This window comes from Notamacropus eugenii, chromosome 6, assembly GCF_028372415.1.
Source record: "Notamacropus eugenii isolate mMacEug1 chromosome 6, mMacEug1.pri_v2, whole genome shotgun sequence".
NCBI lineage: Eukaryota > Metazoa > Chordata > Mammalia > Diprotodontia > Macropodidae > Notamacropus > Notamacropus eugenii.
Genome location: NC_092877.1, coordinates 979,646 through 1,006,399, shown reverse-complemented (window position 1 = coordinate 1,006,399; position 26,754 = coordinate 979,646). Strand labels below are relative to the sequence as shown.

Below are 26,754 nucleotides of genomic sequence, written 5' to 3'. Positions count from 1 at the left end.
AACTGAATCCTGAATATAAAGTACCAAAACAAAAATGAGGGCTCAGGGCAACATCACAGAATTCATTCTCTACGGACTTTCCTATGACCAGAACATACAGATATTTTGTTTTATCTTCTTCTTATTCTGTTACATCACTCTCCTCATAGGAAACCTCATAATCCTCATCGCTATCTGTTGCAGTCATCTTTCCCACCAACCAATGTACTATTTTCTCAGTCATCTGTCTTCTATGGACATCTACTATACTTCCAGTGTTACACCAAAGCTAATTGGGGATCTTTTAACTGAGAGAAAAATCATTTCCTATGATTTTTGTATGTTCCAAATCTTCAGTGTCCACTTCTTTGGCAGTATAGAAGTCTTCATCCTGACTGCAATGGCCTTTGACCGCTATGCTGCCATCTGTAAACCTCTCCACTACACGGTCATCATGAGTAGAAAGAAATGCAACCTTCTTGTTTTGGTGGCTTGGGCTGGTGGAGCTGCTCACTCCTTCCCTCAGTTGTCCATGACTCTCAAGTTACACTTCTGTGGCCGCAATGAAATTGATCACTATTTCTGTGACATCTTCCCATTACTGAAAATAGCCTGCATAGATACTTACACTATTGGTCTTCTTGTTGTAATCAATTCAGGAATAATTGTCTTGATAATTTTTGTGATCTTATTCGTTTCTTACACCATTATACTATGGACCCTACACACACATTCACCTGAAGGGCGCTGGAAAGCTCTCTCCACTTTTGGGTCTCATTTCACAGTGGTTATCTTGTTTTTTGTACCTGCAATTTTTTCCTACCTTCGACCTCCCACCACCTATCCAGAGGATAAAATTTTTGCTCTATTTTATACCATCATTTCTCCAATACTTAACCCCATAACCTATACTCTGAGAAACACTGAAATGAAAAATGCCATGAGAAAGGTGTGGTGTCAAAAGCTATTTGGGAAATGAAATTTAAATGAGTTGCATTGTGCTGTTTCATGGAAGGACGTAAGAGGTTTGATATTCAAATGTAATTTTAGGATGCAATGCTTCTAGTAAAGGCCATACTTCAATACCCAAATGCAGACAGGGTGATAGGCATGACTGTAGTGTTGAAAAGTGAAACAATTTAGCTAGTGAAGGAAGTTAATTATGAATGTCAAGGTTTTATTCTGTCCATATTTTTTTAATCCCCCAAGTCATATGTTTCTGAAATATTTATTACGTCTCAATTTTCTAGTTCATGATATGGGGTTCAATAAGACATGTGTGTGTGTATACACAGATATATACATATATATGTATATCTTCCATTAAAAGTCTAATTAGAAATACACATATATACAATATATTCACATATAATCTATCTATATGCACATATTTATTCGTATGTATTTATGTATAATCTCCTGCAATGATTCAAATCTCTTCCAAGTGACCTCCTTACTAACATTGCTTCACATACTCTGAGACTCAGAGCAAGGAAAAGTTATCTTTTCCCAATTATGTTGTGGTTTAATAAGTTTCAACTTTACCATGAACTCTTTACACCCACTCTGAGAGAGAGAGAGAGAGAAAGAGAGAGAGAGAGAGAGAGAGAGAGAGAGAGAGAGAGAGAGAGAGAGAAAGAGAGAGAGAGAGAGAGGAAAAATCATTGGTCGAATAATGTGATGAAATCTTCTTTAGTGCTTTTCTTAATCTTTCCTGTGGATGCTGTGTATTCTAGGCTGAATCAGGCACTTGACTTTTAAATAGTGACCATTCAGAAATGTCTTGAATTTCTCAGAAGATTAATGGGAAATTGTCAGTGGAGGAGAGAGTTATTTGAAAGCTGACTTTCTAAAATGATCTGTGTACATCATTAAAGAAGATGAGGGCAGTCAGATGGAAAAGTAGAGTGAGAGGCCTGAAGTGCAGAAGAACTGACTCAGACACTTATTTGCTGTGTGACCCTCAGGCAGTCACTTCACCCTATTTGTCTCCTTTTCCTCATCTGTAAAATGAACTGGAGAAGGAAATGGAAAGCAGTCTATTATCTTCGCCAAGAAAACCGAAAGTGGGGTCACACACAAAAATCAGACATTACTGAAAAATGACTAAACAACAAAATCAGATGAACTTTCTGTGAGAATAAGTGAAGCAAGCACAGAAGTTTTGTTGGAAGTTTATTTTTACTGACATCAAAAGGGAGCGAACATTTTTCCAGATCTCCAGTCATGTTCCCCTAGGGTTGTGTAAGTCAATTGTTACTGCACGTGGAGCACTGAACTTGAAATTGCGTCGTGTGTTTGATTTTAGCCTATGATTGTTAACACCACTATGACTTTAACTTCTCTAGGCCTCATGTACTACATAAGGAAATTTACAGACTTGGACTAGATAATCACATGATACATTATTGTTTTAGATCCAGGATGATATTGCAGGGGCTTTTAACTCTTTTGTTCCCATCATTGCCTTTTACCAACACTCTATACAACCCTATGAACTCTTCAAAATAAGGTTTTCCGAGGCATTAAATAAAATGCAATAGATTTAAAAATCATATTGAAATAATTATCAAAATATTTTATATGATGAAATAATATGTGCCTTATCATACGGGGTAATGTATTTAAATGCAGGCAAATTAAAATTTAATTTAATTTTTTCAAGGAATGTCAGTGTAAAGGCTTGTGTTGACTATCCAGGAATAGAACAAAAAAAAAAAAAAAACAGTGGCACTATGTTTGACCAGGAAACAAGAGTATCTTGTCAGACCTCTAAGCAGATTTGTTTTAATTTTCTTGATACAAATATTGAAATTCACAATTCAGGAATATATAAATTAATATGACATATATGTATGTGTATGTGCATATGTATGAATATATGTGTATGTATACACACACATATATATGTATCTGTGTATGTATACACACACACAACAAAAGAGAAGGAGAGGCAGAGAGAAAGACAGAGAGACAGGAGAGAGAGAGAAAGACAGAGGGGGAGGGAGAGAGAGAGAGAGAGAGAGAGAGGAAGAGAGAGAGAGAGAGAGATAAAGCTTTCATATCCTTGATTTACGTGTAGAATGGTTTCTTTCCAGGAATAACATATTTACCCAAAGTTTTTTTTTTAAATTAAACAATTAAAATGTTTTTTCTTTATTCATTTTGGTCCAAAGATCAAGGCCTTCTTTTATTTTTTTTTATTAAAAATAGTTTGTGTAAAAAAGAAAATAATTTTAAATTTATGAATCAACTATAATGCCATCAAAAATTAGACATTTTTTTCAGGGTATCTGAAGTCTCTTGTTGTTACTAGATTTCTCTTTTTAAAGAATTTGACAGAACAGATTCTATTCCCTCTCCAATGTGGTAAATTTTTTTTCCTGGCATTTAAAATTTTGTAAGGATTTGAGCACTTTTTTCACTTTCATAATAGCAGGTTATCACAATTATATACTTTTTCTTCAGTATTCTTAAGACTGAATTCTGGCCCTTGCTTTGAAATAATAGTCCAATTTGTGTGGTTAAAAATATTTACCAGTCACATCAAATAATGGATAAAATACTTAATTTAAAAATGGTCCAGGTGACTTATTTTTCTTTCAGAAATTATCCCGTTAGTTGGAACCACTTCAAGTTATCTTAAAAAAACAATGAAGTTCTATGTAGTTGAACACACACGCACACACAATTCTTGCAAAATCTATTAAAAATTCGATAGTTAGATCATAAGCATCATCAACATGAATAGCACCAAATTTTTGTGTTAATAAAGTTTATTACTGAGGGATTTTAAATGACAAATGCATTTAGTCATGTTGTACAAGTTCTCCAAAGCTTTATTTGTCTAAACGACTTTTGGGGGCTCCTGCAGAAGCATGCATTATCACAGTAGATAAGGAGTCTTTTGCTCTGTAAGACTATGGCAATTATTCCTTGTGGAGTAACACAACTTTCTGTGCCTTCCTGGAAATATTCACATTTTCTACATCGTTTGCAGTTTTCTTATAATTCTTTTAGTATATATATATATATATATATATATTATTTTTCAAAGAATTATAACAGAAGGATACTTCCTGTAACATTGGATCACTAGATTGTAAAGTCCTCAAGTGCGGGGACTCTCTTTTGTCTCTTTGCTATGCCCAGAGTTTAGTACAATGCCCGCACGTAGAACACTCCTTATAAATACTGATTGATTGATATTGATGAAACCATTTCGTGCATGCATGCCTTTGCTTTGTAAAATGTGCAAAAAAATGAAATCTGAAATAAAAACACAAAAGAGACCTCTGTAATCAAAGAATTTCTAGAACTTATGCTGCCAGTATCACTGGACTGCCTATTAACATGAAGAAGAAATTTTTAAATGCTATTTTATAAATGAAACCTTTTTTATTGTTGATGTTTCTCATTTTATTGTACTTTTAGTTTTCCTTTTTCTTTTTTTTTTGAATCAAACTGTTCAATGGTATGTCTATCTTTTTTCATAAAACTAGCTACATATTTTATTTATTAGTGATATTTTTATATAATTTCAATTAGAGAGATTGCTGTAAAAAGAGATGAGTCAAACGCTATGATAAAATAAGTTTCTTCAGTTTAATAAATGCTTTATTTAATAAATTTGTGTGGTAATTCGAAGGTAATTGTATGATCAATTAAGGAACTGTTGAAAATTTAGCAACTTGTAATGCACTAGTAGAATATACTTGATTCCAATGGAATTGATTCCCTTAGAACTTGAGATGAGGATAAATAATGCAAATTAACCATTAGCAGGTGGAAAGTAGATTTATCAGCCCACATAATCTACTTATGGTAGTACCTGACTTCTTAACCCTATTACATCTTTAACATAAAGTAGTATACAAGATCCATAGAATTTAAAAACATCAAAACAGTGCATTATTTAATAAAATAATAACTAATTGATATATAAATTTGAATTATTTTTAACTGGGATCATTTTCATCTGGAATCATTTTTATCACGCAGTTGGTTCCATTGAAACCTCATTGAGCTCCACATTTCATAACCATTTCCTGACTTGTCTTACAGTGTTTTGGATGTTTGTTAGCGTTCCACATTTTCATTGCCTTTCTTTGCATACTTTCTCATTCCTTTACTGCTTATATTTCTCAGATCCACGCCTTGTCCCCATATTTTTTCTTTCATATTCACGCCCTCATGGAAATCATTCTATCTTATTTCCACCAAGTCTCCACTGATGTCTCCTAAATCTATGTCATTAGTCATGATCCGTCATCCAAACTTTTCCTTATGTTTCTGCGAGTGATTTTCTGAATCTCCTTTATTAAAGCATAACTTAAGTTTAGAACACACTTTTACTTCCCTGCATAAAGTCTTTCCTGTTTTCAATTATTATCAAGAATACCACTGTGAAATTTAGGACCACTACTGACTTGAAATATTGGCAAACGTGTGAGGGGTTTTCCTGGTATGTGTGTGCATGCACGTGTGTGCAAACACTTTGGACAAATCGCTTTTTTCTCTTCAACAAGTTCCTCCATCTGTAAAATAATAATGATAATAATGATTATAGTGATTATGATGATGATTATTGGATCTATGCTTTTATTGACAAATAAAATTTCAAAGTAAGGATAGCCCCTGCAGCAGTTCACTTTGGCAACTCCTTTGTAACACATAATTTTAGAGAAGTCTTGGACCCTTAAGACATTAAATGATCTATCTAAGATCACAGAGAAAGTAGGATTTATTGGTGGGACATGAACCTATGTCTTCCTGTATTCATGGTATCCACTTTGCTAATCTTTATCCAATGACAGCTTATGTTTATATACTATATTAAATTGCAGTGAGTATTCACTTCATATTCAGTCATGTGATCTTCATAACAACTCTAAGTAGGTACCATTATTTCCAATTCATTTCTCAGATGATTTTAGATGTAAATGCTAAATCAAAAGTGATGTGGAATTCAAAACAGACAGTCATCATTGAAATAGACGATATGATTTGTTTCATTCCAGTAAAATTTATCATTTATGTATCTCTATAAAGTCTGTGAAGCACCTAATATAATCTTATTTCAGCACTGATGAAACTGTGAGGTAGATTTTCCAATTATAATTTTCTACACCTTACAGATAAAGAATTTGAGCCTTAGAGGGGAAAAGTGATTTGACTATGGTCCCACAACTTAAAATTGTTAGAAGAAATTGAAGCCAAATTTTCCTGACTCCAAGGTTAATTCTCTATCTGTTATCATGTGATGTTTCTAGGCTTGCCAAAATCTAGAGGATCATTTCTCTTTTTTTCCTGTGACTTCACTCCCTATACATATTATTGCACATACTCTTTCCATTTACATCGATTTTATTATGAAAAAGAAAACAAAAAATATAATTAAAAGAATATAAAGTTGCAAAGAAAAGAATACATTTATAGAGATAACATTAGACAATTCAGAGCATTTTAGAATCATGTTCGCTTGGGTCACTCAACTTAAGGTTATTTTCTGCTCTCTAACTTCTTTGCATATGAAAGGTAAAATGCTCGTAATGTGTCACTTCCTACTCTTCTAAGCACATTTATAGATTTCAAGTATTATCCTTTACGTAAATATTGTTGATAGTCTAGTGTCCATGGATTAAAACACTCGGTCTAAAAACATTCCCAAATAAACTAATTGTCTAAAGTCAGTCAAAAAACATTCTTGTTATTGTGGTTTTTAAATTGCTAAATTCCCTGCAAGAGTGATTTTCTTTGTTTTTGTTTTTTTCCTCATTTGGATAAGGTGAAATTTCAACATTTCTACCTTCTTCACCACCATCATTTTGATGAGGAATGCATGAACAACAGTCCTGCTCACTGCGATGAACATTAATTTTGTTAAAGATGAAGCCAGTCTTATTCATGTACAACAAGCAGACTCATGGGAATTGACAAAACCTTCCCAGAAACTGTCTTGGGATTAAATTTCCCTGCTTATTTCTTATTTCTTTGCTGTCTTTTATGATGACTGACATAATAACTGCCCTCAAGAAGTAATAGTAGTGCAATTTACCTATAAATGTAGGAAGGTAAAATTTAATGCCATATATTCTTAAAGGAAACTAGCTGGCTTTTTTTAATTAAAAAAATTCCCCAACTCATGGTAGGCTGTGTGAAGACAATGTATTTAAGCAAGACTGACAATGTAACCATTGTGAATGCTCATCTCTGCTCAATCCTCTTTAGTAGTATGCTATTGCAGTGTAACAAATTTTAGATGCTCAATAGAGGAATAAGTATGTGGCCTTGTGACAGAGAAGTACTGTGGGGTAAAGTCTTCTGAGAAGACCACAGATATTTATTCCACTCTGTGAGTCTTTATTCTTTATTTTGAGGTGACAGATCTTTACCAGTAAATAGAATAAGAAGGATCTATTTCTATAATCCTTAAATGGTATATCCACTATACTGCATTGGTTTCCCAATTGGTAAGAACATTAGGGAGTGGACAAAAGACCAGTTAGATACTAGATTAAGGCCCAACCTACTAATGGATCATGATCAAATAAACTCTGTTATTATTCCTGGATGAAAAATGTCATTGAACTCCCCTATGACCTCACTCACCATCTGAAATTTTTGAACAATAGTGTCCTTCCTTGACTACCATTCCAATATTTATATTATCACCAATATTAATATGTAAACTCCTTGAATAAAGGGGCAGACTGGGGGGGGGAGGGGGATTTCGTTCACACCTCCATTACCGAGCACATATAGTGAATAGACGTAGTACTCACTGTATGTGTTTACCTATAGCAAGAAATCACTAGCGTGCTTCAAATTAATTGTAATCCAATTATTTTTTTCGTTTATTATCAGCTAGAAAATAGTCAAAATAGTGTTAGGCTTTTTACAATAATATTTCATCGCCACAGTTTCTTGAGAAATGCTCTGAAAGGTAGATGTACCCTACCTTTTAAAACTTCTATCACTCTTCCAGAGAAGGAGTCTATATTTCAGACAAACTAGACTTCTAAACATCTATACATTTCCCTCCACCCATCATTCCATGTTCTTATAATGTCTTTTCCCATCATCTTTTCCTATGAAATTTTTACTATCCTCAAGGCCTATTTAAAAAATGTTTATAATGGTTTCCTTGATGATGCAATCAGAAATTGTCCTTCTTTCTTCACTTATATCACACACAAACTATATTATGTCATTTCATAGTCTTCTGAAATGAAGCTGTTCCGAATTTAGTGAGTAGTTTTATTTTATTCTATTCTCTCTTGGTGAGAGAGGAATATGACCAGGAAACACTGAAGAAAAGAAGTTATTTCTTACCAGCAAAATTGATTTAATAATAGAAAATTAGAGGCAAGTAAAATCATAATGAGACGTCAAATTCCTAAGAAGTGCAAGGTTTTTTTTTTTTTTCCGTTAAAGCTTTGGTATATGAATGTCTCTATATAAAACTTATGGAATTAGATCGCAGCTATCTAGACACAGAGTAATCACTGGTCTGGTGGTCTTTTCAAAAAGGTGAGTGAATAACCTTTCTTTAATACATATGCAGAACGTGTATAATCTATATCAAATTGTTTGCCTTCTCAATTGAAGAATGGGAAGGACAGAAGGGAATTTGAAACTGAAATTTTTTGAAAACATCTTAAAAAGTATTTTTACAAGTAATTCAAAAAATAAATATTTTCAAACAACAAAAATACAGTCAATCATAAATAATTAGTGAAATGTTAATGACTCCTAACTAGGTCATGTTATAATTATAATCTCCGCCTGATTATTACTAGTCTAGAAAATTGATTTTGGACAATGCTACCTAAATTAGTTAACTTATGCAGTGATATACAGATCAAACTACCATATGTAAATTTAAAATCTAAAGAAAACTAAAACAAAATTATTTGATTAAGGTGAAAGTCAAAAATCTCAAAGGAAAAAGTAGAAAACAAAATTAAGAAATACGGTAGTTTCAAATGAACAGAATTCAAGTGATATTAAAAATAAATAATCACCAAATCTATTTGCTGTTGGTTAAAAAAATTGAAAAGTTGATTAGGGAAACAGATTAGGTGCAAAATATACAGAAACACATAAAGTAGGTATTATTTGACAAAATTAAAGTCTCTAATTATTGTAGTAGAGACTAATTATTCAACAAATATTTTTAGGAAAATGAAAATAGGTCTAGTAGAACTTTGTTTTAAAGGGCAAATATAATAGCTAATATTTTACATAGTGCTTATATTGAGAGAAATTATTTTACTATTAGATTAAAAATTAATTATTAATTTATAATGCAGGATATTGTGCTATTTCTTCATTAAGGCCGAGCTCTGGTCAAAGTCAGTCTGTGAAGGACATGAGTAGTTGTTGAAACTACTCCTAGCCCTCAAAGAATATGCTCTTCAGACATACACATAGCTCTGAACCCACAACCCATAGAATGGCTACAGGGAAGTAACTCACGGCGAATTCTGAACCCAGAGGCCACGGAACATTGGAGCGAGGGAGATTTCTGTTCCAGAGAGACCTGCAAACCTCTCGCGGGGGGGTCCTTCGCGCTGCGGACTGGGCGCCGGGACTGGGAGCTGAGTGCAGCCCTGCCGCGGCCACGGCACCGAGAGGAAAAGATCCGAGTAGGCTTCACAGACAGGATCTCCAGCGGCCACGCGGGTCCCTCCACCCACAGAGGGATCTGCAAACCTCTCGCAAAAGGTCCGTCGCGCTACAGACACAAAGCCCAGCCCAGAACTGCTGCGGCCACGGCTGCGGCACCGAGAGAAACAGATCCGAGCAGGCTTCAGGGACGGGATCTCCAGCGGCCGCACAAGTCCCTCCACCCACAGGTGACAGGGGTGGGTGAGAGAGTCTCTTTGGCGGGTCGAGAGGGGAGTGGGGTGCCCCCATAATTCAGGCCCCCCCTCCCGGGAGGTAGAAGCTGAGAGGCGGCTGCAGACAGGGGCTCCCCAAGCGGGCGGGAGCCTGAATCCATTGCGGAAGGTCTGTGCATAAACCCCCTGAGGGAACTGAGCCTGAGAGGTGGCCCTGCCCCGACCTCAGCACCAGAACATAATCTCATACTGAATAGCAGCCCTGCCCCCGCCAAAAGCCCTGAGGCTGGAAGCAGCATTTGAATCTCAGACCACAAACACGGGCTGGGAGGATCAGGAGGTGAGGTGGGTGTGAGGAAAATATTCAGAGGTCAAGTTACTGGCTGGGAAAATGCCCAGAAAAGGGAAAAGAAATAAGACTATAGAAGGTTACTTTCTTGGCGAACAGGCATTTCCTCCCTTCCTTTCTGATGAGGAAGAACAATGCTTACCATCAGGCAAAGACACAGAAATCAAGGCTTCTGTGTCCCAGCACACCCAATGGGCTCAGGCCATGGAAGAGCTCAAAAAGAATTTTGAAAATCAAGTTAGAGAGGTGGAGGAAAAGCTGGGAAGAGAAATGAGAGACATGAAGTCAAAGCATGAACAGCAGATCAGCTCCCTGCTAAGGGAGACCCAAAAAAATGTTGAAGAAATTAACACCTTGAAAACTAGCCTAACTCAATTGGCAAAAGAGGTTCAAAAAGCCAATGAGGAGAAGAATGCTTTCAAAAGCAGAATTAGCCAAATGGAAAAGGAGATTCAAAAGCTCACTGAAGAAAATAGTTCTTTCAAAATTAGAATGGCACAGATGGAGGCTAATGACTTTATGCAAAACCAAGAAATCACAGAACAAAGAGAGAAGAATGGAAAAATGGAAGATAATGTGAAATATCTCATTGGAAAAACAACAGACCTGGAAAATAGATCCAGGAGAGACAATTTAAAAATTATGGGACTACCTGAAAGCCATGATCAAAAGAAGAGCCTAGACATCATCTTTCATGAAATTATCAAGGAAAACTGCCCTGAGATTCTAGAACCACAGGGCAAAATAAATATTCAAGGAATCCACAGAACACCGCCTGAAAGAGATCCAAAAAGAGAAACTCCTAGGAACATTGTGGCCAAATTCCAGAGTTCCCAGGTCAAGGAGAAAATACTGCAGGCAGCTAGAAAGAAACAATTCAAGTATTGTGGAAATACAATCAGGATAACACAAGATCTAGCAGCCTCTACATTAAGGGATCGAAGGGCATGGAACAGTATATTCCAGAAGTCAAAGGAACTAGGACTAAAACCAAGAATCACCTACCCAGCAAAACTGACTATAATACTTCAGGGGAAAAAATGGTCTTTCAATGAAATAGAGGATTTTCAAGTATTCTTGATGAAAAGACCAGAGCTGAAAAGAAAATTTGACTTTCAAACACAAGAATGAAGAGAACCATGAAAAGGTGAACAGCAAAGTGAAGTCATAAGGGACTTACTAAAGCTGAACTGTTTACATTCCTACATGGAAAGACAATATTTGTAACTCTTGAAACATTTCAGTATCTGGGTACTGGGTGGGATTACACATGCACACACGCTCACTTACATAGAGACAGAGTGCACAGAGTGAATTGAATAGGATGGGATCATATCTTTAAAACAAAATGAAATCAAGCAGTGAGAGAGAAATATATTGGGAAGAGAAAGGGAGAAATTGAATGGGGCAAATTATCTCTCATAAAAGAGGCAAGCAAAAGACTCATTAGTGGAGGGATAAAGAGGGGAGGTGAGAGAAAAACATGAAGTCTACTCTCATCACATTCCACTAAAGAAAAGAATAAAGTGCACACTCATTTTGGTAGGAAAACCTATCTCACAATACAGGAAAGTGGGGGATAAGGGGACAAGCAGGGTGGGGGGGATGATAGAAGGGAGGGCATGAGGAGGAGAGTGCAATTCGAGGTCAACACTCATGGGGAGGGATAGGATCAAAAGAGAATAGAAGTAATGGGGGACAGGATAGGATGGAGGGAAATATAGTTAATCCTATACAACACAACTATTATGGAAGTCATTTGCAAAACTACACAGATATGGCCTATATTGAATTGCTTGCCTTCCAAAGGGAAGGGGTGGGGAGGGAGGGAGGAAAAGAAGTTGGAACTCAAAGTGTTAGGATCAACTGTCGAGTAATGTTCTTGCCACTAGGAAATAAGAAAAACAGGTAAAGGGGTATAGAAAGCTATCTGCCCCTACAGGACAAAAGAGAAGATGGAGACAAGGGCAGAGAGGGATTATAGAAGAGAGAGCAGATTGGTCATAGGGGCAATTAGAATGCTTGATGTTTGGGGGGGGAGGGGATAAAAGGGGAGAAAATTTGTAACCCAAAATTTTGTGAAAATGAATGTTAAAAGTTAAATAAATAAATTTAATAAAAAAAAAAAAAGAATATGCTCTTCAATTTTGGGGAGGACCCAAGAAACTACAAGTATAAGCACAATTCAGTCTGGACAAGTCCTTAGCCTGGGGAAAGGACTCCTTATCCTTGTACATCTCCATTAAAGTTTTATGTGAACCAGTTTATAAAGGAGAAAACCAATGAGAGCAGTCTGATGGAGATGGACTGCACTGTCCAGATTTTTAGGGTCTGTTGAGTCTAATGATCAACTCATATTCTAACAAAGAGCAGCTGAAGTCTTCTAGACCACTTCTTCATTAAAGATCTACCAATAAGTGTTGATTTTTACTCATCAGGGGTATTCCATTTACAAAGTTAGTTAAGACTCTTAAGGTCTCCATTGGGGGTGAGAAGCCCATCAATTTCTTGATAGTTGGCTAACATAATTAATAAACTGATTATTAACTACCCAGAACCTCAGTCTCTTGGTTTTTTTTTTTAATTCATCTTATTATGTGCCAAGCATTGTGCTAAGCATTTGCAAATATTATTTCATTTGATCCTTACAACAAACCAATCAGGTAGGTGCTATTATTATCCTCACTTTATAAATGAGAAAACTGAGGCAAACACAGATTTAGTAAATTGTTCAGATTTACATGGTGTTTGAATTTAGATTTGAACTTATGTATATGTAAATGTGAATATATGTGTATATATGTGTGTGAATGTATGTATATGTGTGTACGTGTATATATGTGTGTTGGGATTGGAAGCTCAATTCCGTGTGGACAGTCTCGGGCGGGTAAAGGTGGGAGCTTCTAAATCTTAAAGCTCTCAAGAGACCCCCCCAGGAAACTGCTGGGAATCGAGGTGAACCGAGCTATCTCGAGTAATTCCTCCTCTTCCCGTGAGAAACGTGATGGGAGAGAGATCTCCCCACCCTCGAGATTGTCCCGGATCTGGGCACACCTAGTTACCTAACAGCACGGTATTTAGATGCAAACTATGCGGCTGAAGGTTAAGTAGGATTGAGGAAGCCTGAAAGCTCTCTTAGCACGTGAGGAGCCAAGAGGACAGTAGGCTCCGCTTCTCTTCTTTCCTCTCTCCCCTCCCCCTCTCTCCCCGCTTGTACTTCTACTTCCAATCCCTTAAGATCTTAGCCTCCTTAGGAAATCTCCCCCTCTTCCTCCTAAGGAAGAACTCCCTGCACTTGTAACCGAGACCCTGAAATAAAGCTCAACCCTTGTTCGACTCTGGAACGTCCTTTCTCTCATATGAGCATCCGGTTTTGGCCAACTGAAGACCTCGGAAGTGAGGTAAGAAGACTCGGGTAGCCCACACAGGCCTCTAGGCCTGGCATATGTGCATACATATGCAACATGCTTAGAAAACATAACATAGAAAAAGACTTACCTCCATCCTATTTCAAAATGGTTGGGGCATCTTCCATTGATTGCCTTAAAAACTAGAACAGCTTTCATCTTCAAAATTCTGGGCAGGGGATGTCAGTCATGCTGACATATAAATTAGCATTTTCATCAGGATATTGCATTCCCAGCCTAGCAAGGAAGATTTGAGAAGCCAGGATACCTGGTACTTGAGTACAAGAGGAAGGTTGCATTTGAAACTAGAACTCTGTTATAACAATAGATTTAATCTGTGAGTCTAATCCCCTTCTCTTTCCCAGAGAATGAAGTGGTAAAGATATATATATATGATCATTATTATATCTCTTTGTAAAAGCAATTCAGTTGCTAATGCTATAAGCCAGTTTGGGGTACATGAGACCAGACTGACTGTTCCACGAAAAGTCAATGGTCACAAAGGTCACTGGCCTAGATAGCTAAAATACCAATAAGGATTCAGGAAAACCCTTGGATAGCCATGATATGTATCATTATTCTAGGCATTCTGAAGTCTGGGTAGTCAGTGTTATTTAAAGTACTGTTTATTCCTGAAAGTTTTGTGATCCAAATACTTATTTCTTAACTGTGTGGTTATAAAAGAAAAAAAACTCACACCTTGAAATTCATCTTTTGTATTTGAATAACAAAGCCAATTTTCTGGACCACACCACTGTCATAGCATTTTTCATTTCTGTATTTCTCAGTGTGTAGATGAGAGGGTTCAACATAGGTGCAAGCACAGTGTAAAACACTGAGAACTCTTAGTCATTATTTAGGAAACTGGGAGGTAAGATATAGGTGGAGATACAAGGTACAAAGAACAGAACAGTCATGACATGGGAAGCACAGGTGGAGAGGGCTTTCCTCTGATCTTCAGAGGAGTGCTTACAAAGATCATATAATGTGATGATGTAAGATGCCACCGAGACCATAAAGGTTGCCAAGACAACCATTCCAGTGCTAGCAATGACTAAAATACTAACAACCTGTGTGTCTGTACAGACAAGCTTTAAGAGTGCTTTTGAATCACGCATATAGTGATCTATTTTGTTAAGGCCACAGAAAGGTAATATTAAGATTATAAATATCTGGTAAATGGAGTGCCAAAATGACCCCACCCAGGCAAGCCGGATCAGCATTTCACATCTCTGATTGTTGATGATTATCATTTTGGCAAGCGGACATTTGGCATTCAAACAATGTGGCCAGCCCATTGGAGTTACACTCTCTGAAGCATAGTTTGAATGCTTGGCAGTTCATCTCGAGAAAAAGACCTCAGTGTCTGGTACCTTATCCTGCCAGGTGATTCTCAGAATCTTCCTAAGACACTTCAAATGGAAACGATTCAGTTTCCTGGCATGGCGCTGGTAGACTGTCCATGTTTCACAGGCATACAGCAATGAGGTCAGCACAACGGCTCTGTAGACCTTCAATTTGGTAGTAGTCTAATAACTATTCTCTAAGAAACTTTTCTTCGGGAGCCTCTCAAACACCGAGCTAGCTCTGGCAATGCATGCATCAACCTCATTGTCAATGTGATCCTCAAAATCCAGTGCAGAAAGGCAGAGATAGTCAATGCATCTTTCTCAGACCACTATGCAATGTAAATTATATGTAATCAAGAGCCAGGGAAAGATAGACCAAAAATTGATTGGAACCTAATAATCTAATCCTAAAGAAGAAGTGGGTTAAACAACAAATCATAGACACAATCAACAACTTCATTCAAGAGAATGACAGTAATGACACAACTTACCAAATCATATGGGATACTGTAAAAGCAGTTCTTAGGGGAAGTTTTATATCTTTGAATGCCTACATGAATAAAATAGAGAAAGAGGAAATCAATAAATTGGTCATGCAGCTGAAAAAGCCCGAAAAAGAACAAATTTAAAATCCCCAAGTAAATATCAAATTAGAAATACTGAAAACCGAAGGGGAGATAAATAAAATTGAAATCAAGAAAACTATTGAACTAATAAATAAAACTAAGAGTTGGTTTTACGAGAAAACCAATAACATTGAAAAAACTTTGGTCAATTTGATTTAAAAAAGAAAGAAGAAAACCAAATTACCAATATCAAAAATGAAAGGTGTGAAATCATTTACAAATTGGAGAAAATTGAAACAATATTTAGAAATTACTTTGCCCAACTTTATGCCCATAAATTCGACAATCTAAATGAGATGGATGATTATTTTAAAAATTATAAATTGCTCAGATTAACAGAAGAGGAAGCTAAGTACTTAAAGAGCCCCATCTCAGAAAAAGAAATTGAACAAGCTATCAATTAAGTCCCTAGGAAAAAATCTGTAGGGTCAGATGGACTTACAAGTGAATTCTATGCAACGGTTAAAGAACAGCTAATTCCAATACTATACAGATAATTTAGGAAAATTGGGGAAAGAGTCCTCCCATCTTCTTTTTATTATACAAATACGGTTTTGATACCTAAACCAGGAAGAGACAAAACAGGGAAAGAAAATTATAGACCTATTTCTATAATGAAAATAGATGCAAAAAGTTTAAATAAGATTTTATCAAAAAGAATACCACAATGTATCACTAGAATAATACATTATGATCAGGTAGGATTCATAAGAGGAATACAGAACTGGTTCAATATTAGCAAAACTATTAAGGTTATTGATCATGTCAACAATAAAACTAACAGAAATCACATGATTATCTCAATAGATACAGAAAAAGCTTTTGACAAAATACAACACTCATTCCTATTAAAAACACTGGAGAGCACAGGAATAAAGGGAACTTTAAATAAAATAATAAGCAATATCTGCCTAAAACCTTCAACAAGCATTATATGCAATGGAGATGAGCTAGATGTATTGCCAATAAGATCAGGGATGTGCATTATCACCACTATTATTCAATATGATACTAGAAATGTTAACTGTAGCAATTAGAGAAGGTAAATAAGTTGAAGGAATTAGAAGAGGTAAAGAAGAAATTAAGGTACCAATATTTGCAGATGGTATGGCGATATACCTGGAGAATCCCAGATTCAAGTAAAAGCTACTTGAAATAATAAACAACTTTGGCAAAGTTGCAGGTTACAAAATAAACCCACACAAATCTTTTGCATTCTTATATATTAGCAACAAAGTCCAACAGGAAGAGATAGAAAGAGAAATCCCATTTAAAGCTTGGCTAGACACTATAAAATATTTGGGAGTCTAGCTGCCAAATCAAATCCAGGGGCTATATGAACAAAATTACAAGACACTTCTCACATAAAAAAAGTCAGATCTAAGTAAGTGGAAAAACATCAGTTGCTCATGAAATGACAATTCTACCTAAATTAATTTATTTATTCGGTGCCATACAAATCAAACTATAACATAATTATTTTATATAGGTGGAAAAATAATATGGAAATTCATCTGAAAAATCAAAAGGTCCAGAATAGCAAGGGAACTAAAGAAAAGAAACGCTAGGGAAGGTGGCCTATCTAGCAGATCTCAAATTATATTATAACGTGGCAATTATCAGAATCACTTGGTATTGGCTAACAAACAGAAGGGTAGAGCAGTGGAATATTCTAGGTACTCAAGACACGGTAGGCAATGAATGTAGCAATCTACTGCTTGATAAACTCAAGGACCCCAGCTTCTGGGATAAGAATTCACTGTTCAAAAAAATTTTTGGAGAACTGGATAAAAGCATGGCAGAAGCGACGCATAGACCACTGCCTGACTCTGCACACAAGAATACAGTCCTAATGGTTACATGATCTAGGTATAAAGAGTGATACTATAAACAAATTAGTGGAGCAAGGAATAGTGTATTTATTAGATTTTTGGATAAGGGAAGAATTTTTGACAAAAGAAGAAATAGAAAGCATTAGGAAGTGCAAAATGGACAATTTTGATTACATTGAAGTAAAAAGTTTTTACACAACCAAATCCAATGTAACCAATATTAGGAGGCAAGCAGAAATCCGGAAAAGAATTTTTGCAGCTAGTGTCTGTGATAAAAGTCTCATTTCTAAAATATATGGAGAAATGAGTCAAATGTCCAAGAATTCAAGTCATTCCCCAATTAAGAAATGATCAAAGGATATGAACAGGTAGTTTTCAGAGGAAGAAATTAAAGCTATCTATAGTCATATGAAAAAAATGCTCTAAATCACTGTTGATTAGAGAGATGCAAATCAAAACAACTCTGAGATACCACATCACACCTATCAGATTGACTAACATGACAAAATAGAAAAATGATAAATGTTGGAGAATACGTAGGAGAGTTGGAACACTAATTTATTGCTGTTGGAGCTGTGAGCCTATCCATCCGTTCTGAAGAGCAATTTTGAACCATACCCAAAAGGCAATAAAAATATACATACTCTTTGACCCAGAAAGAACCCTTCTTGGACTGTATCCCCAAGAGATCATAAAAATGAGAAAGGGTTCCACATGTACAAAAATATTTATAGCAGCACTCTTTGTGGTGGCCAAAAACTGGAATTCAAGGGGATGCCCCTCAATTGGTGAGTGGCTGAACAAATTATGGTATATGAATGTATTGGCATTGTGTTTTAAGAAATGATGAACAGGAACACTTTAGAGAGGCCTGGAAAGACTTATATGGTCTGATGCTGAGTTCAAGGAACAGAACCAGGAGAACTTTGTACACAGAAACAACCACAGTGTGCGAAGAGTTTTTCTTGTAAACTTAGAACTTCACTGCAATGCAGTGGTCTTTTCCCAATGGTCTTTTAAGGCAAAATGCCTTCCCTATCACGATAAAGAATTATGGAATTCAATCGTAGATTGTAGTAGATCATTTTCTTTTCTATTACGTTTTGATTTGTTATATGATTTCTCCCATTGATTTTAATTCTTCTATACAACATGACTATGATGAAAATGCTTTTAATAGGGATGTATGTGTAGAACCTATATAAAATTTCATGCCGTCTTGGGGACAGCAGGGGAAGGTGGGGTGGAAGGAGAGGGAGAGAGGGAAAGAAAAAATCTGGGTTGTATGGTAGTGATTGTGAAACATTGAACATAAGCAAACACATAAACAAATAAACAAACAAATGAATGAATGAATAAATGGATGAATGAATAAATGAATAAAAATTCAGTGGGTCTCTGTGTAGTGCTATGAATTGCATTTTATGTATTTAACAACATTATTCTTAGCTGTCTGCAACATTTTTCAGACAACCAAATTCTATCCAGGACACAACAACAAGTTTAAAAAATCCCAGGTCCAGAGAAAATCCAGGACTCGGTCAGTGAAAATAAATGTAACATGGAAAAGAAAATAAATGAATAATAGCTGTAATTATGCTACATTATAAGAACCCAAACATATGTATGGCAGAACACATTGTCTGAAAGGATCTCCAAACGTCTTTATCTCAACTGGATGCTGTGTTTTTCATAATGACTGTAATTATGGTGGTAGAAAGGATGGTAAGAAAGACCCATCTTCTATAGATAGTTCTTCTCCATCTGCACCCAAGTCCAGAATAAAATATCCATCAGTCATTCAAAGTCACTCTCTCCTCACTAAACCTTTCAACAAAAAAAACATTCCAGGAAAAACGTACTGAGTATTACTTGAATTTAAAGGCGTATTGGAGTCCTGGGAGATGGGCTCCCAGAATCCCTACAAAGCACTCCAACAAGCAGACTATTACCAACCAGAAGCAAACTGTACTTAGTCTGTTACTTTTCAGTAATGATTAGGCTGCTTCACTAACACATATAACACAAGCCGAAATTGTATTTTGGCATTCAATTGCCTTCCCTCTTTTTCTTGTGTATCAAGTCATGAAGACTATGTATCATTGTGTCTGCTAAATGATAGGTGTTGAGTGGATATTGAAAGTACACAAATCTGGTGTCTCCAATATCTGAGTGAATACCAGAAGTATATGCGACATCTAGGAAAATTTATGGAACTCTCTGTAGAATCCACTGTTACTTTCTCCTTCTCCATATTCTCCCTTTCCCCCTCCTTTTCCTGTTCCCCCCTCATCCTTTCCTCCTTTTTCTTCTTTCCCTCTATCTCCCTCCTCTCTCTTTTTCTGTCTCCCTCCTCACTGTTGCTGTGTATCTTTAAATATCTCTTTTTCTCTCTGTGTCTCTCTGTCCCTCTCAGTCTCTGTCTCTCTATCTATTTCTATGTGTCTGTTTCTGCTCTCCGTCTGTCTCTATCTCTGTGTGTGTATCTGTCTGTCTATGTCTCTGCCTCTCTCCCTTCCCACCTTGAAACAGGATGTTGCTGTGAAAAATGTAATGTTATTCTCTGCCTGACTATTGATCAAATCTACCTACATTTGCTTGCTATGTTTATCATTAATGTCCCGAACTCTGCCAATGGAAATTATGACGATCCCTATTTTTATCCCTATCTTTTGTTTATTGACAACTAGATTCTGACAATCTCTTCTATTATGATAGATAGAACATCATCTTGATGAAAAATCCTCCCATATTTGCATATTTACCTCACAACTTTGCTTATCTCAAGTCCCACCCTTTTAACTATGTGCTGAATAATTCCAATTATATGTCTCAAAGGAATCTCAAACTGAAAATAGTCTACAAAGTTAATAATTTTCCATTAAACTATTATTCTTTGTAAATTTTCCTATTTCTAAAATCATTTTCCTAGTTGCCTTTTTTTGAAACCTGTCTTTTTTTATTCTTTTTTCTTTCTAATTCATCTAATAATTTACCAAATCTAGTCAATTCCATCTCCTATACATCACTTTCATCAGTACACTAAGCCACCTTAGTATAGAACTTTATCATCTCTTGCCTGAAATATTACAATAATCTGTTTCACTACATTCTCCCCTTCCAATCCACCCCTAAACTGGCTGCCAAGGCACTAGTCCAATGGAGTAATTCTGAGTATACTTCTGTTCTGACCAGAAAAACTAAAATGGTTTTTTATTATATTTCAAAATATGATAAAACATAATACAAATTTTTTATTTTGGCATCTAAAGACCTCAAAGCTTGGCACTGAATTGTCTTTACAGTCTGAATGCATGTCACTCCTCCTCTCCTCATTCTACTATTTCACTATCTCATTATCTATTATGGTTTCCATTATGATGCATTTATTTATTTTTTCCTGGAATAACTTTTCTTGTAACCTCTAGTATCACATCCACAATTGTTTATCCAATATCTCACACTGAATTTTTTGTAGACATATTAAACTCATCAAGTACAAAAATAAACTCATTGTTTTGGCCCTCTAAACTCCCACTTTATCTTAAGTTCTTTATTACTGTCAAAGATATTAATATCCTCTCAATCATTAGACTTCATTCTAGGTGCCATCCTGGACTTTCTGGCCATCCACTCTTCTCTCTCCCATTCCACACCAACATCTATTCAGTTCTTAAATTCTGTCATTTTGACCTTTCTAAAACCTCTTGTATATGCCTCCTACTCTCCTTTGTCATTGCAATAACCTGTTACAGGATTCATCAATTCATGCCTTGATGATTGAAATGAAAATTATTGTTTTTCTCCCTGACACAAATATTATTCTATTCCAATTAAGTCCTTTCATTTGTCAAATTGATTTGCTTAAACACATGTTTAACGATGTCACCTTGGATCTCTGTCACACTCTAGAAAAAGCTCAAATTCTTATGTTTGATTTTTAAAGAACATCACAACCTGGACAATTCTTACCTTCCCAGTCTTACACTGTCGTACACTTTAAATACTCTGTGATGCAGTGACACTGTCTTCTTTTATATTTCTCACAGAAAACCTGCACTAGTGTGATGAATTTGTGTATTCTTTCACGCATGTTTAAACCTCTCTCCCTTCTCATCTCTGCCTTCTAGATTGTCTGGATTTCTTGAAGTGCCATCTAAATTCCAACTTTCTGAAAGAAGACTTTCCTAGGTCTCCATAATAGTAGTGCTTTTTCTCTGACACTAATCCTAATTTATTCTCTACATATCATTTTTTACATATGCCAGGCAATTTGTTAAGCATTAGGGATAAAAAGAAAGGCCAACCCTCCAAAGGAGCCCTTTCCCTCATCTCAAAAAGATGATATTTTAGGAGGGGAATATGTACAATATAAAAATATGCAAAAAATCATATGTAGAGAATAACACAAATTCTTATGTTTGATTGTTGAAGAGCATCGCAACCTTGACAATTGCTGACTTAGTCAGTACATCCTGCACTCAGGACTCAGACCAGTTCAACTATTTGCTCTCAACTTTGTCTTTCTTCTCTTTATAGGTCTGGATTCCCTTCGGCTTTCTGTCTCCCCTAATGCTGGGCTTTCAAAACATTTGTTTTCCCTCTCTTCTCTTTACACCCTCATTTCCTTGCTGATGAGCACTATAAACTCTTCCCAATCTTATCTTGTCTCCCGCATGTCAGACCTAGACTTCCAATGGTATATTTTGAATTTCCCCTTTGGTAACCTTTTGGTACCACATAGTAAACATATCTAAAAGAGAGCATATTATTCCATCCTATAAATCTCCTTTCCTATTGCTTTGTTTTGATCAACAATACTTATTCATTGATGCTTGAAATCTTAGTGTTACTTATTGATATTTCTCTTATCCCTCCCACATGCAATCAATAACTAAGTGTTGTATATGCTGTCTTTGAAATACTTGTGAATTCATTGCCTTTTATGTTTAATGAGACCCTCAGAAAACGGGCTATATTTGCACCACATTTGTACTATTGTAATAGCATCCTAAAAAGTCTCTGGTCTCTAGATTTTTCCCTTGCCTCTTCCCTATAATCTGCCATTCATTGACAAAAGAATCCTTCTTATATTATAATGTTTTTGTATCACCCTTTGTTTAAAGAACTTCAGTGGCCCCGTATCAACTACTTAGCAAAGTTCAAAATCCAAAATATTCCAGAACTCATCCGCTGTGCTCCTTCTTTTCTAGACTTAGCTCGAAGTTCTTCCTCCTACAGTCTCTGGTGACAAGAGTAATGAAGGGCTAATATCCATATATCAATTTACTCCAGACTTCTTTCTAGTTCTATTTTCTATAGTAGAAGTTAAAGGACAAATGGTAAGTAGAAGAAAGAATGATTTTACCTTAAAAAGAAAGAGTTATTACTTGATTCTATGCATGCATATGACTTTAGTCATCTTTGATAGAATGAATAAGGCAATCTAAACAATTCCAAATGCTGTTCACCTATATAAAGATGTAGACAATCTCGTTGATCTAAATTAAATGGATTTTATGTAAGTGAGTTTTTTTCTGAGAAATTAAGAAATACTTGGAGAACGTACATATTTCATTTCTTTTCTGTCTTTTCTTAAGAATTCCGTGTCCTCAAAGAGCTTACTGTTTAACTACATGCAGCAGGGGAAGCACCACAGTAGAATAATAGAAGAAAGCAGTAGGCATGCCTTGTTGTGAGAAGAACATTGAACATGTTTCCCCTCTGATAGTCTAGGTATACCCACAGTATTCAAGTGGGAGATGCAATGTTCTGATTGTTATTCTTCCTCTACATATAATCTCTTTATATTTTCTACAAAGAATGATTGAAGGACAAAAAGCGAGCTATATTTTTAAAGCATTATTACTCTGTGCATACTCATAATTTTTTAAAATTTATTTAAGTGTTAAATATTCATTTTCACAAAATTTTGGCTTCCAAATTTTCTCTCCATTTCTCCCCTCCCTCCATCTCAAAAGGCCGAGCATTCTAATTGCCCCTATCACCAGGCTTCCCTCCCTTCCAATTTCCCTTCCTTCCCTTATTCCCATCTTCTCTTTTGTCCTGTGGGACAAGATAACTTTCTATACCTCATTACCTGTATTTCTCATTTCCTAGTTGTATGCAAGAACAATACTCAACAGTTGTTCTTAAAACTTTGAGTTCCAACTTCTCTTCCTCCCTCCCTCCCCATCCATTCCCTTTGGGAAGGCAAGCAATTCAGTATAGGCCATATCTGTGTAGTTTTGCAAATGACTTCCATAACAGTCGTGTTGTGTAAGACTAACTATATTTCCCTCCATCGTATCCTGCTCCCCATTTCTTCTACTCTCTTTTGACCCTGTCCTTCCCCAAGAGTGTTGACTTCTAATTGCTCCTTCCTCCCATTGCCCTCCCTTCCATCATCCCCCTCACCCTGCTTATCCCCTTCTCCCTCACTTTCCTGTGTTGTAAGATAGGTTTTCATAACAAAATGAGTGTGCATTTTATTCCTTCCTTTAGTCGAATGTGATGAGAGTAAACTTCATATTTTTTCTTTCACCTCTCTGCTTTTCCCCTCCACTGAAAAGTGTTTTACTTGTCTCTTTTATGAGAGATAATTTGCGCCATTCCAATTCTCCCTTTCTTCTCCCAATATATTTCTCTCTCACCCCTTAATCTCATTATTTAAGATATGATCCAATCCAATTCAATTCTCCATGTGCTCTCTCTCTCTCTCTCTCTCTCTCTCTCTCTCTCTCTCTCTCTCTCTCTCTCTCTCTGTGTGTGTGTGTGTGTGTGTGTGTGTGTGTGTGTAATCCCACTAACTACCCAGATACTTAAAAAATTTCAAGAGTTACAAATATTGTCTTTCCATGTAGGAATGTAAACAGTTCAACTTTAGTAACTCCCTTATGATTTCTCTTTGCTGTTTACCTTTTCATGCTTCTTTTGATTCTTGTGTTTGATAGTCAAATTCTCTTTTCAGCTCTGGTCTTTTCATTGAGAATGCTTGAAGGTCCTCTATTTCACTGAAAGACCATTTTTTCCCCTGAAGCATTATATACAGTTTTGTTAAGTAGGGACTCTTGCTTTTAGTCCTAGTTCCTTTGACTTCTGGAATATCCTATTCCACGCCCTTCAATCCCTTAATGTAGAAGCTGCTAGATCTTGTGGTATCCTGACTGTATTTTCACAATACTTGGAGTGTTTCTTTCTAGCTGCTTGTAATATTTTCTCCTTGACTTGGAGACTCTGGAATTTGGCCACAATGTTCTTAGGAGTTTCTCTTTTGGTATCTCTTTCAGGAGGTGATTAGTGGATTCTTTCAATATTTATTTTGCCTTCTGGTTCTAGAATCTCAGGGCAGTTTTCCTTGATAATTTCATGAAAGATGATGTGTATGCTCCTTTTTTAATCATGGCTTTCAGGTAGTCCCATAATTTTTAAATCGTCTCTCCTGGATCTATTTTCCAAGTCAGTTGTTTTTCCAATGAGATATTTCACATTATCTTCCATTTTTTCATTCTTTTGGTTTTGTTTTGTGATTTCTTGGTTTCTCATAAAGTCTTTGGCCTCCATCTGTTTCATTCTAATTTTGAAAGAACTATTTTCTTCAGTGAGCTTTTGAACCTCCTTTTAAAACATTTTGCTAATTCTGCTTTTTAAAGCATTCTTCTCCTCATTGACTTTTTGGACTTCTTTTGTCAATTGAATTAGCCTATTTTCAAAGGTGTCATTTTCTTCAGGATTTTTTTGGGTCTCCTTTAGCAAGGTATTGACCCGCTTTTCCTGATTTTCTTGCGTCTTTCTCATTTCTCTTCCCAATTTTCCTCCACCTCTCTTACTTGATTTTCAAAATCCTTTTTGAGCTCTTCCATGACCTGAGATCATTGAATATTTGTTTTAGATGTTTGGGATACAGGAGCCTCGACTTTTATGTCTTTCCCTTATGGTAAGCATTGTTCTTCCTCATCTGAAAGGATGGGAAAAGATATCCGTTCACCAAGAAAATAACCTTCTATGATCTTATTTTTTTCCCCTTTTTTGAGCATTTCCTCAACCAGTTACTTGACTTTTGGGTCCTTTGTGAAGAGTAAAGTATACTCCGGGAATCTGTAAGATCTCATTTTCTCCTAGGTGGCACAATCAAGCATGTACACTGGAGCAGGGAGGAATTTTTGTGCCCAGAATCTTATCAGAATTTCCTCTCTATGGGCTCCTGGCCTCCAGTTCTGCCAAGCCAGCACTAGGGGCTGAGAGTAGTGTAAGATAAATATCATCTCCCTTAGGGCCTCTACACAGGGCTGAGGTAAGAATGGGCTGCTCAGTGCCCCCAGGGGTTTTACGATCCAACAATGGATGAGGGCTGCTGTGGGAACTGCTGCCTGCCTGATGTGGCCTCTGCAGCCCCTGCCTTAGGCAGGAGCTGTGGGAAGCCCTTTCTCCCTGAAAAAACCCTGTCACAGACCTTTGGTGCCTGTGGTTTGAGGGATCTGCGAATCTGCTGCTGCTGTGACTGGGAATTCAGCAACTGGAGACTCTGCCCCTGAGGTGTCCTCCTCCCAGAGCTGTGCCATATGGTGTGACCAAGGCTGGGCTAGACTCTGCTCTGGGTCCAGTGCAAGTGAAGTTTTCTGTGGGCCTTTCAGGTCACCCTGGGTTGGAAATCTCCTCCACTCTGTTGTTCTCCACTTCTGCTGCTCCAGAATTTGTTGAGAGTCCCTCTCTTCAGGTATTTTATGGGCTGTGTGGGGAGATCCTACATATGTGTGTCTTTCTACTCCACCATCTTTGCTCTGTCCGCCTCCATACTCATAATTTTAAGGACTAATTTCTACTGTGAAAGAAAAAAGAGAGTCAACCAGAATCATATATTACCTTTTATTTCATTTATGGTTTGTCTTCAGATGTATGTGTATGTGTGTGTGTGTGTGTGTGTGTGTGTGTGTGTGTGTGTGTGTGTGTGCGTGGGTGCTTGCATGTGTGTGTGTATACCATTGCTCATAGTACAATGTGTAATTCCAACTTGTACCTCATCAGATGAGTTAATTTACTTAGGCTCACATTTTGAGTGCCTGAATTTATATTTCTTAGGAAATGTAATGGAGATGATGATGAAGATGATGAAGATGATGATAACCTAGCCACAGAGTTGCAAAACTTACATGTATATATATATATATATGTATGTATGTATGTATGTATGTATATATATATGTATATGTATATATATATATATATATATATCTGTATTAGGCTTTGAAAACAGGTGTTTATGATTCCAGATTTAGCATTAAAAAATTCATCATCTATTAAAAATTCTTGTTGACTTTAACCATTCATTTGTAAGGTGACAGTGAGGGCTTCCTCGGTTCCAATGACA

General features: G+C 36.4%; 1 protein-coding gene, 1 long non-coding RNA gene and 1 pseudogene across 2 annotated transcripts in view; 2 read left to right on the top strand and 1 right to left on the bottom strand.

Moving 5' to 3' along the window:
• The window catches only part of LOC140511502 (uncharacterized), a 189,400-nt gene that overhangs the window by 75,452 nt on the left and 87,194 nt on the right, over positions 1-26,754 (top strand). The window lies entirely within an intron of this gene.
• LOC140511498 (olfactory receptor 4P4-like) lies at positions 35-958 on the top strand. Its single transcript, XM_072620632.1, has one exon. It carries the CDS (start codon positions 35-37, stop codon positions 956-958), a length of 924 nt encoding a protein of 307 aa, XP_072476733.1.
• Positions 14,288-14,833, bottom strand: LOC140510790 (olfactory receptor 4S2-like; annotated as a pseudogene).

Excerpts from the sequence above, each read along its gene's own strand:
- LOC140511498 (XM_072620632.1), top strand. The coding sequence starts at position 35 with ATGAGGGCTCAGGGCAACATCACAGAATTCATTCTCTACGGACTTTCC.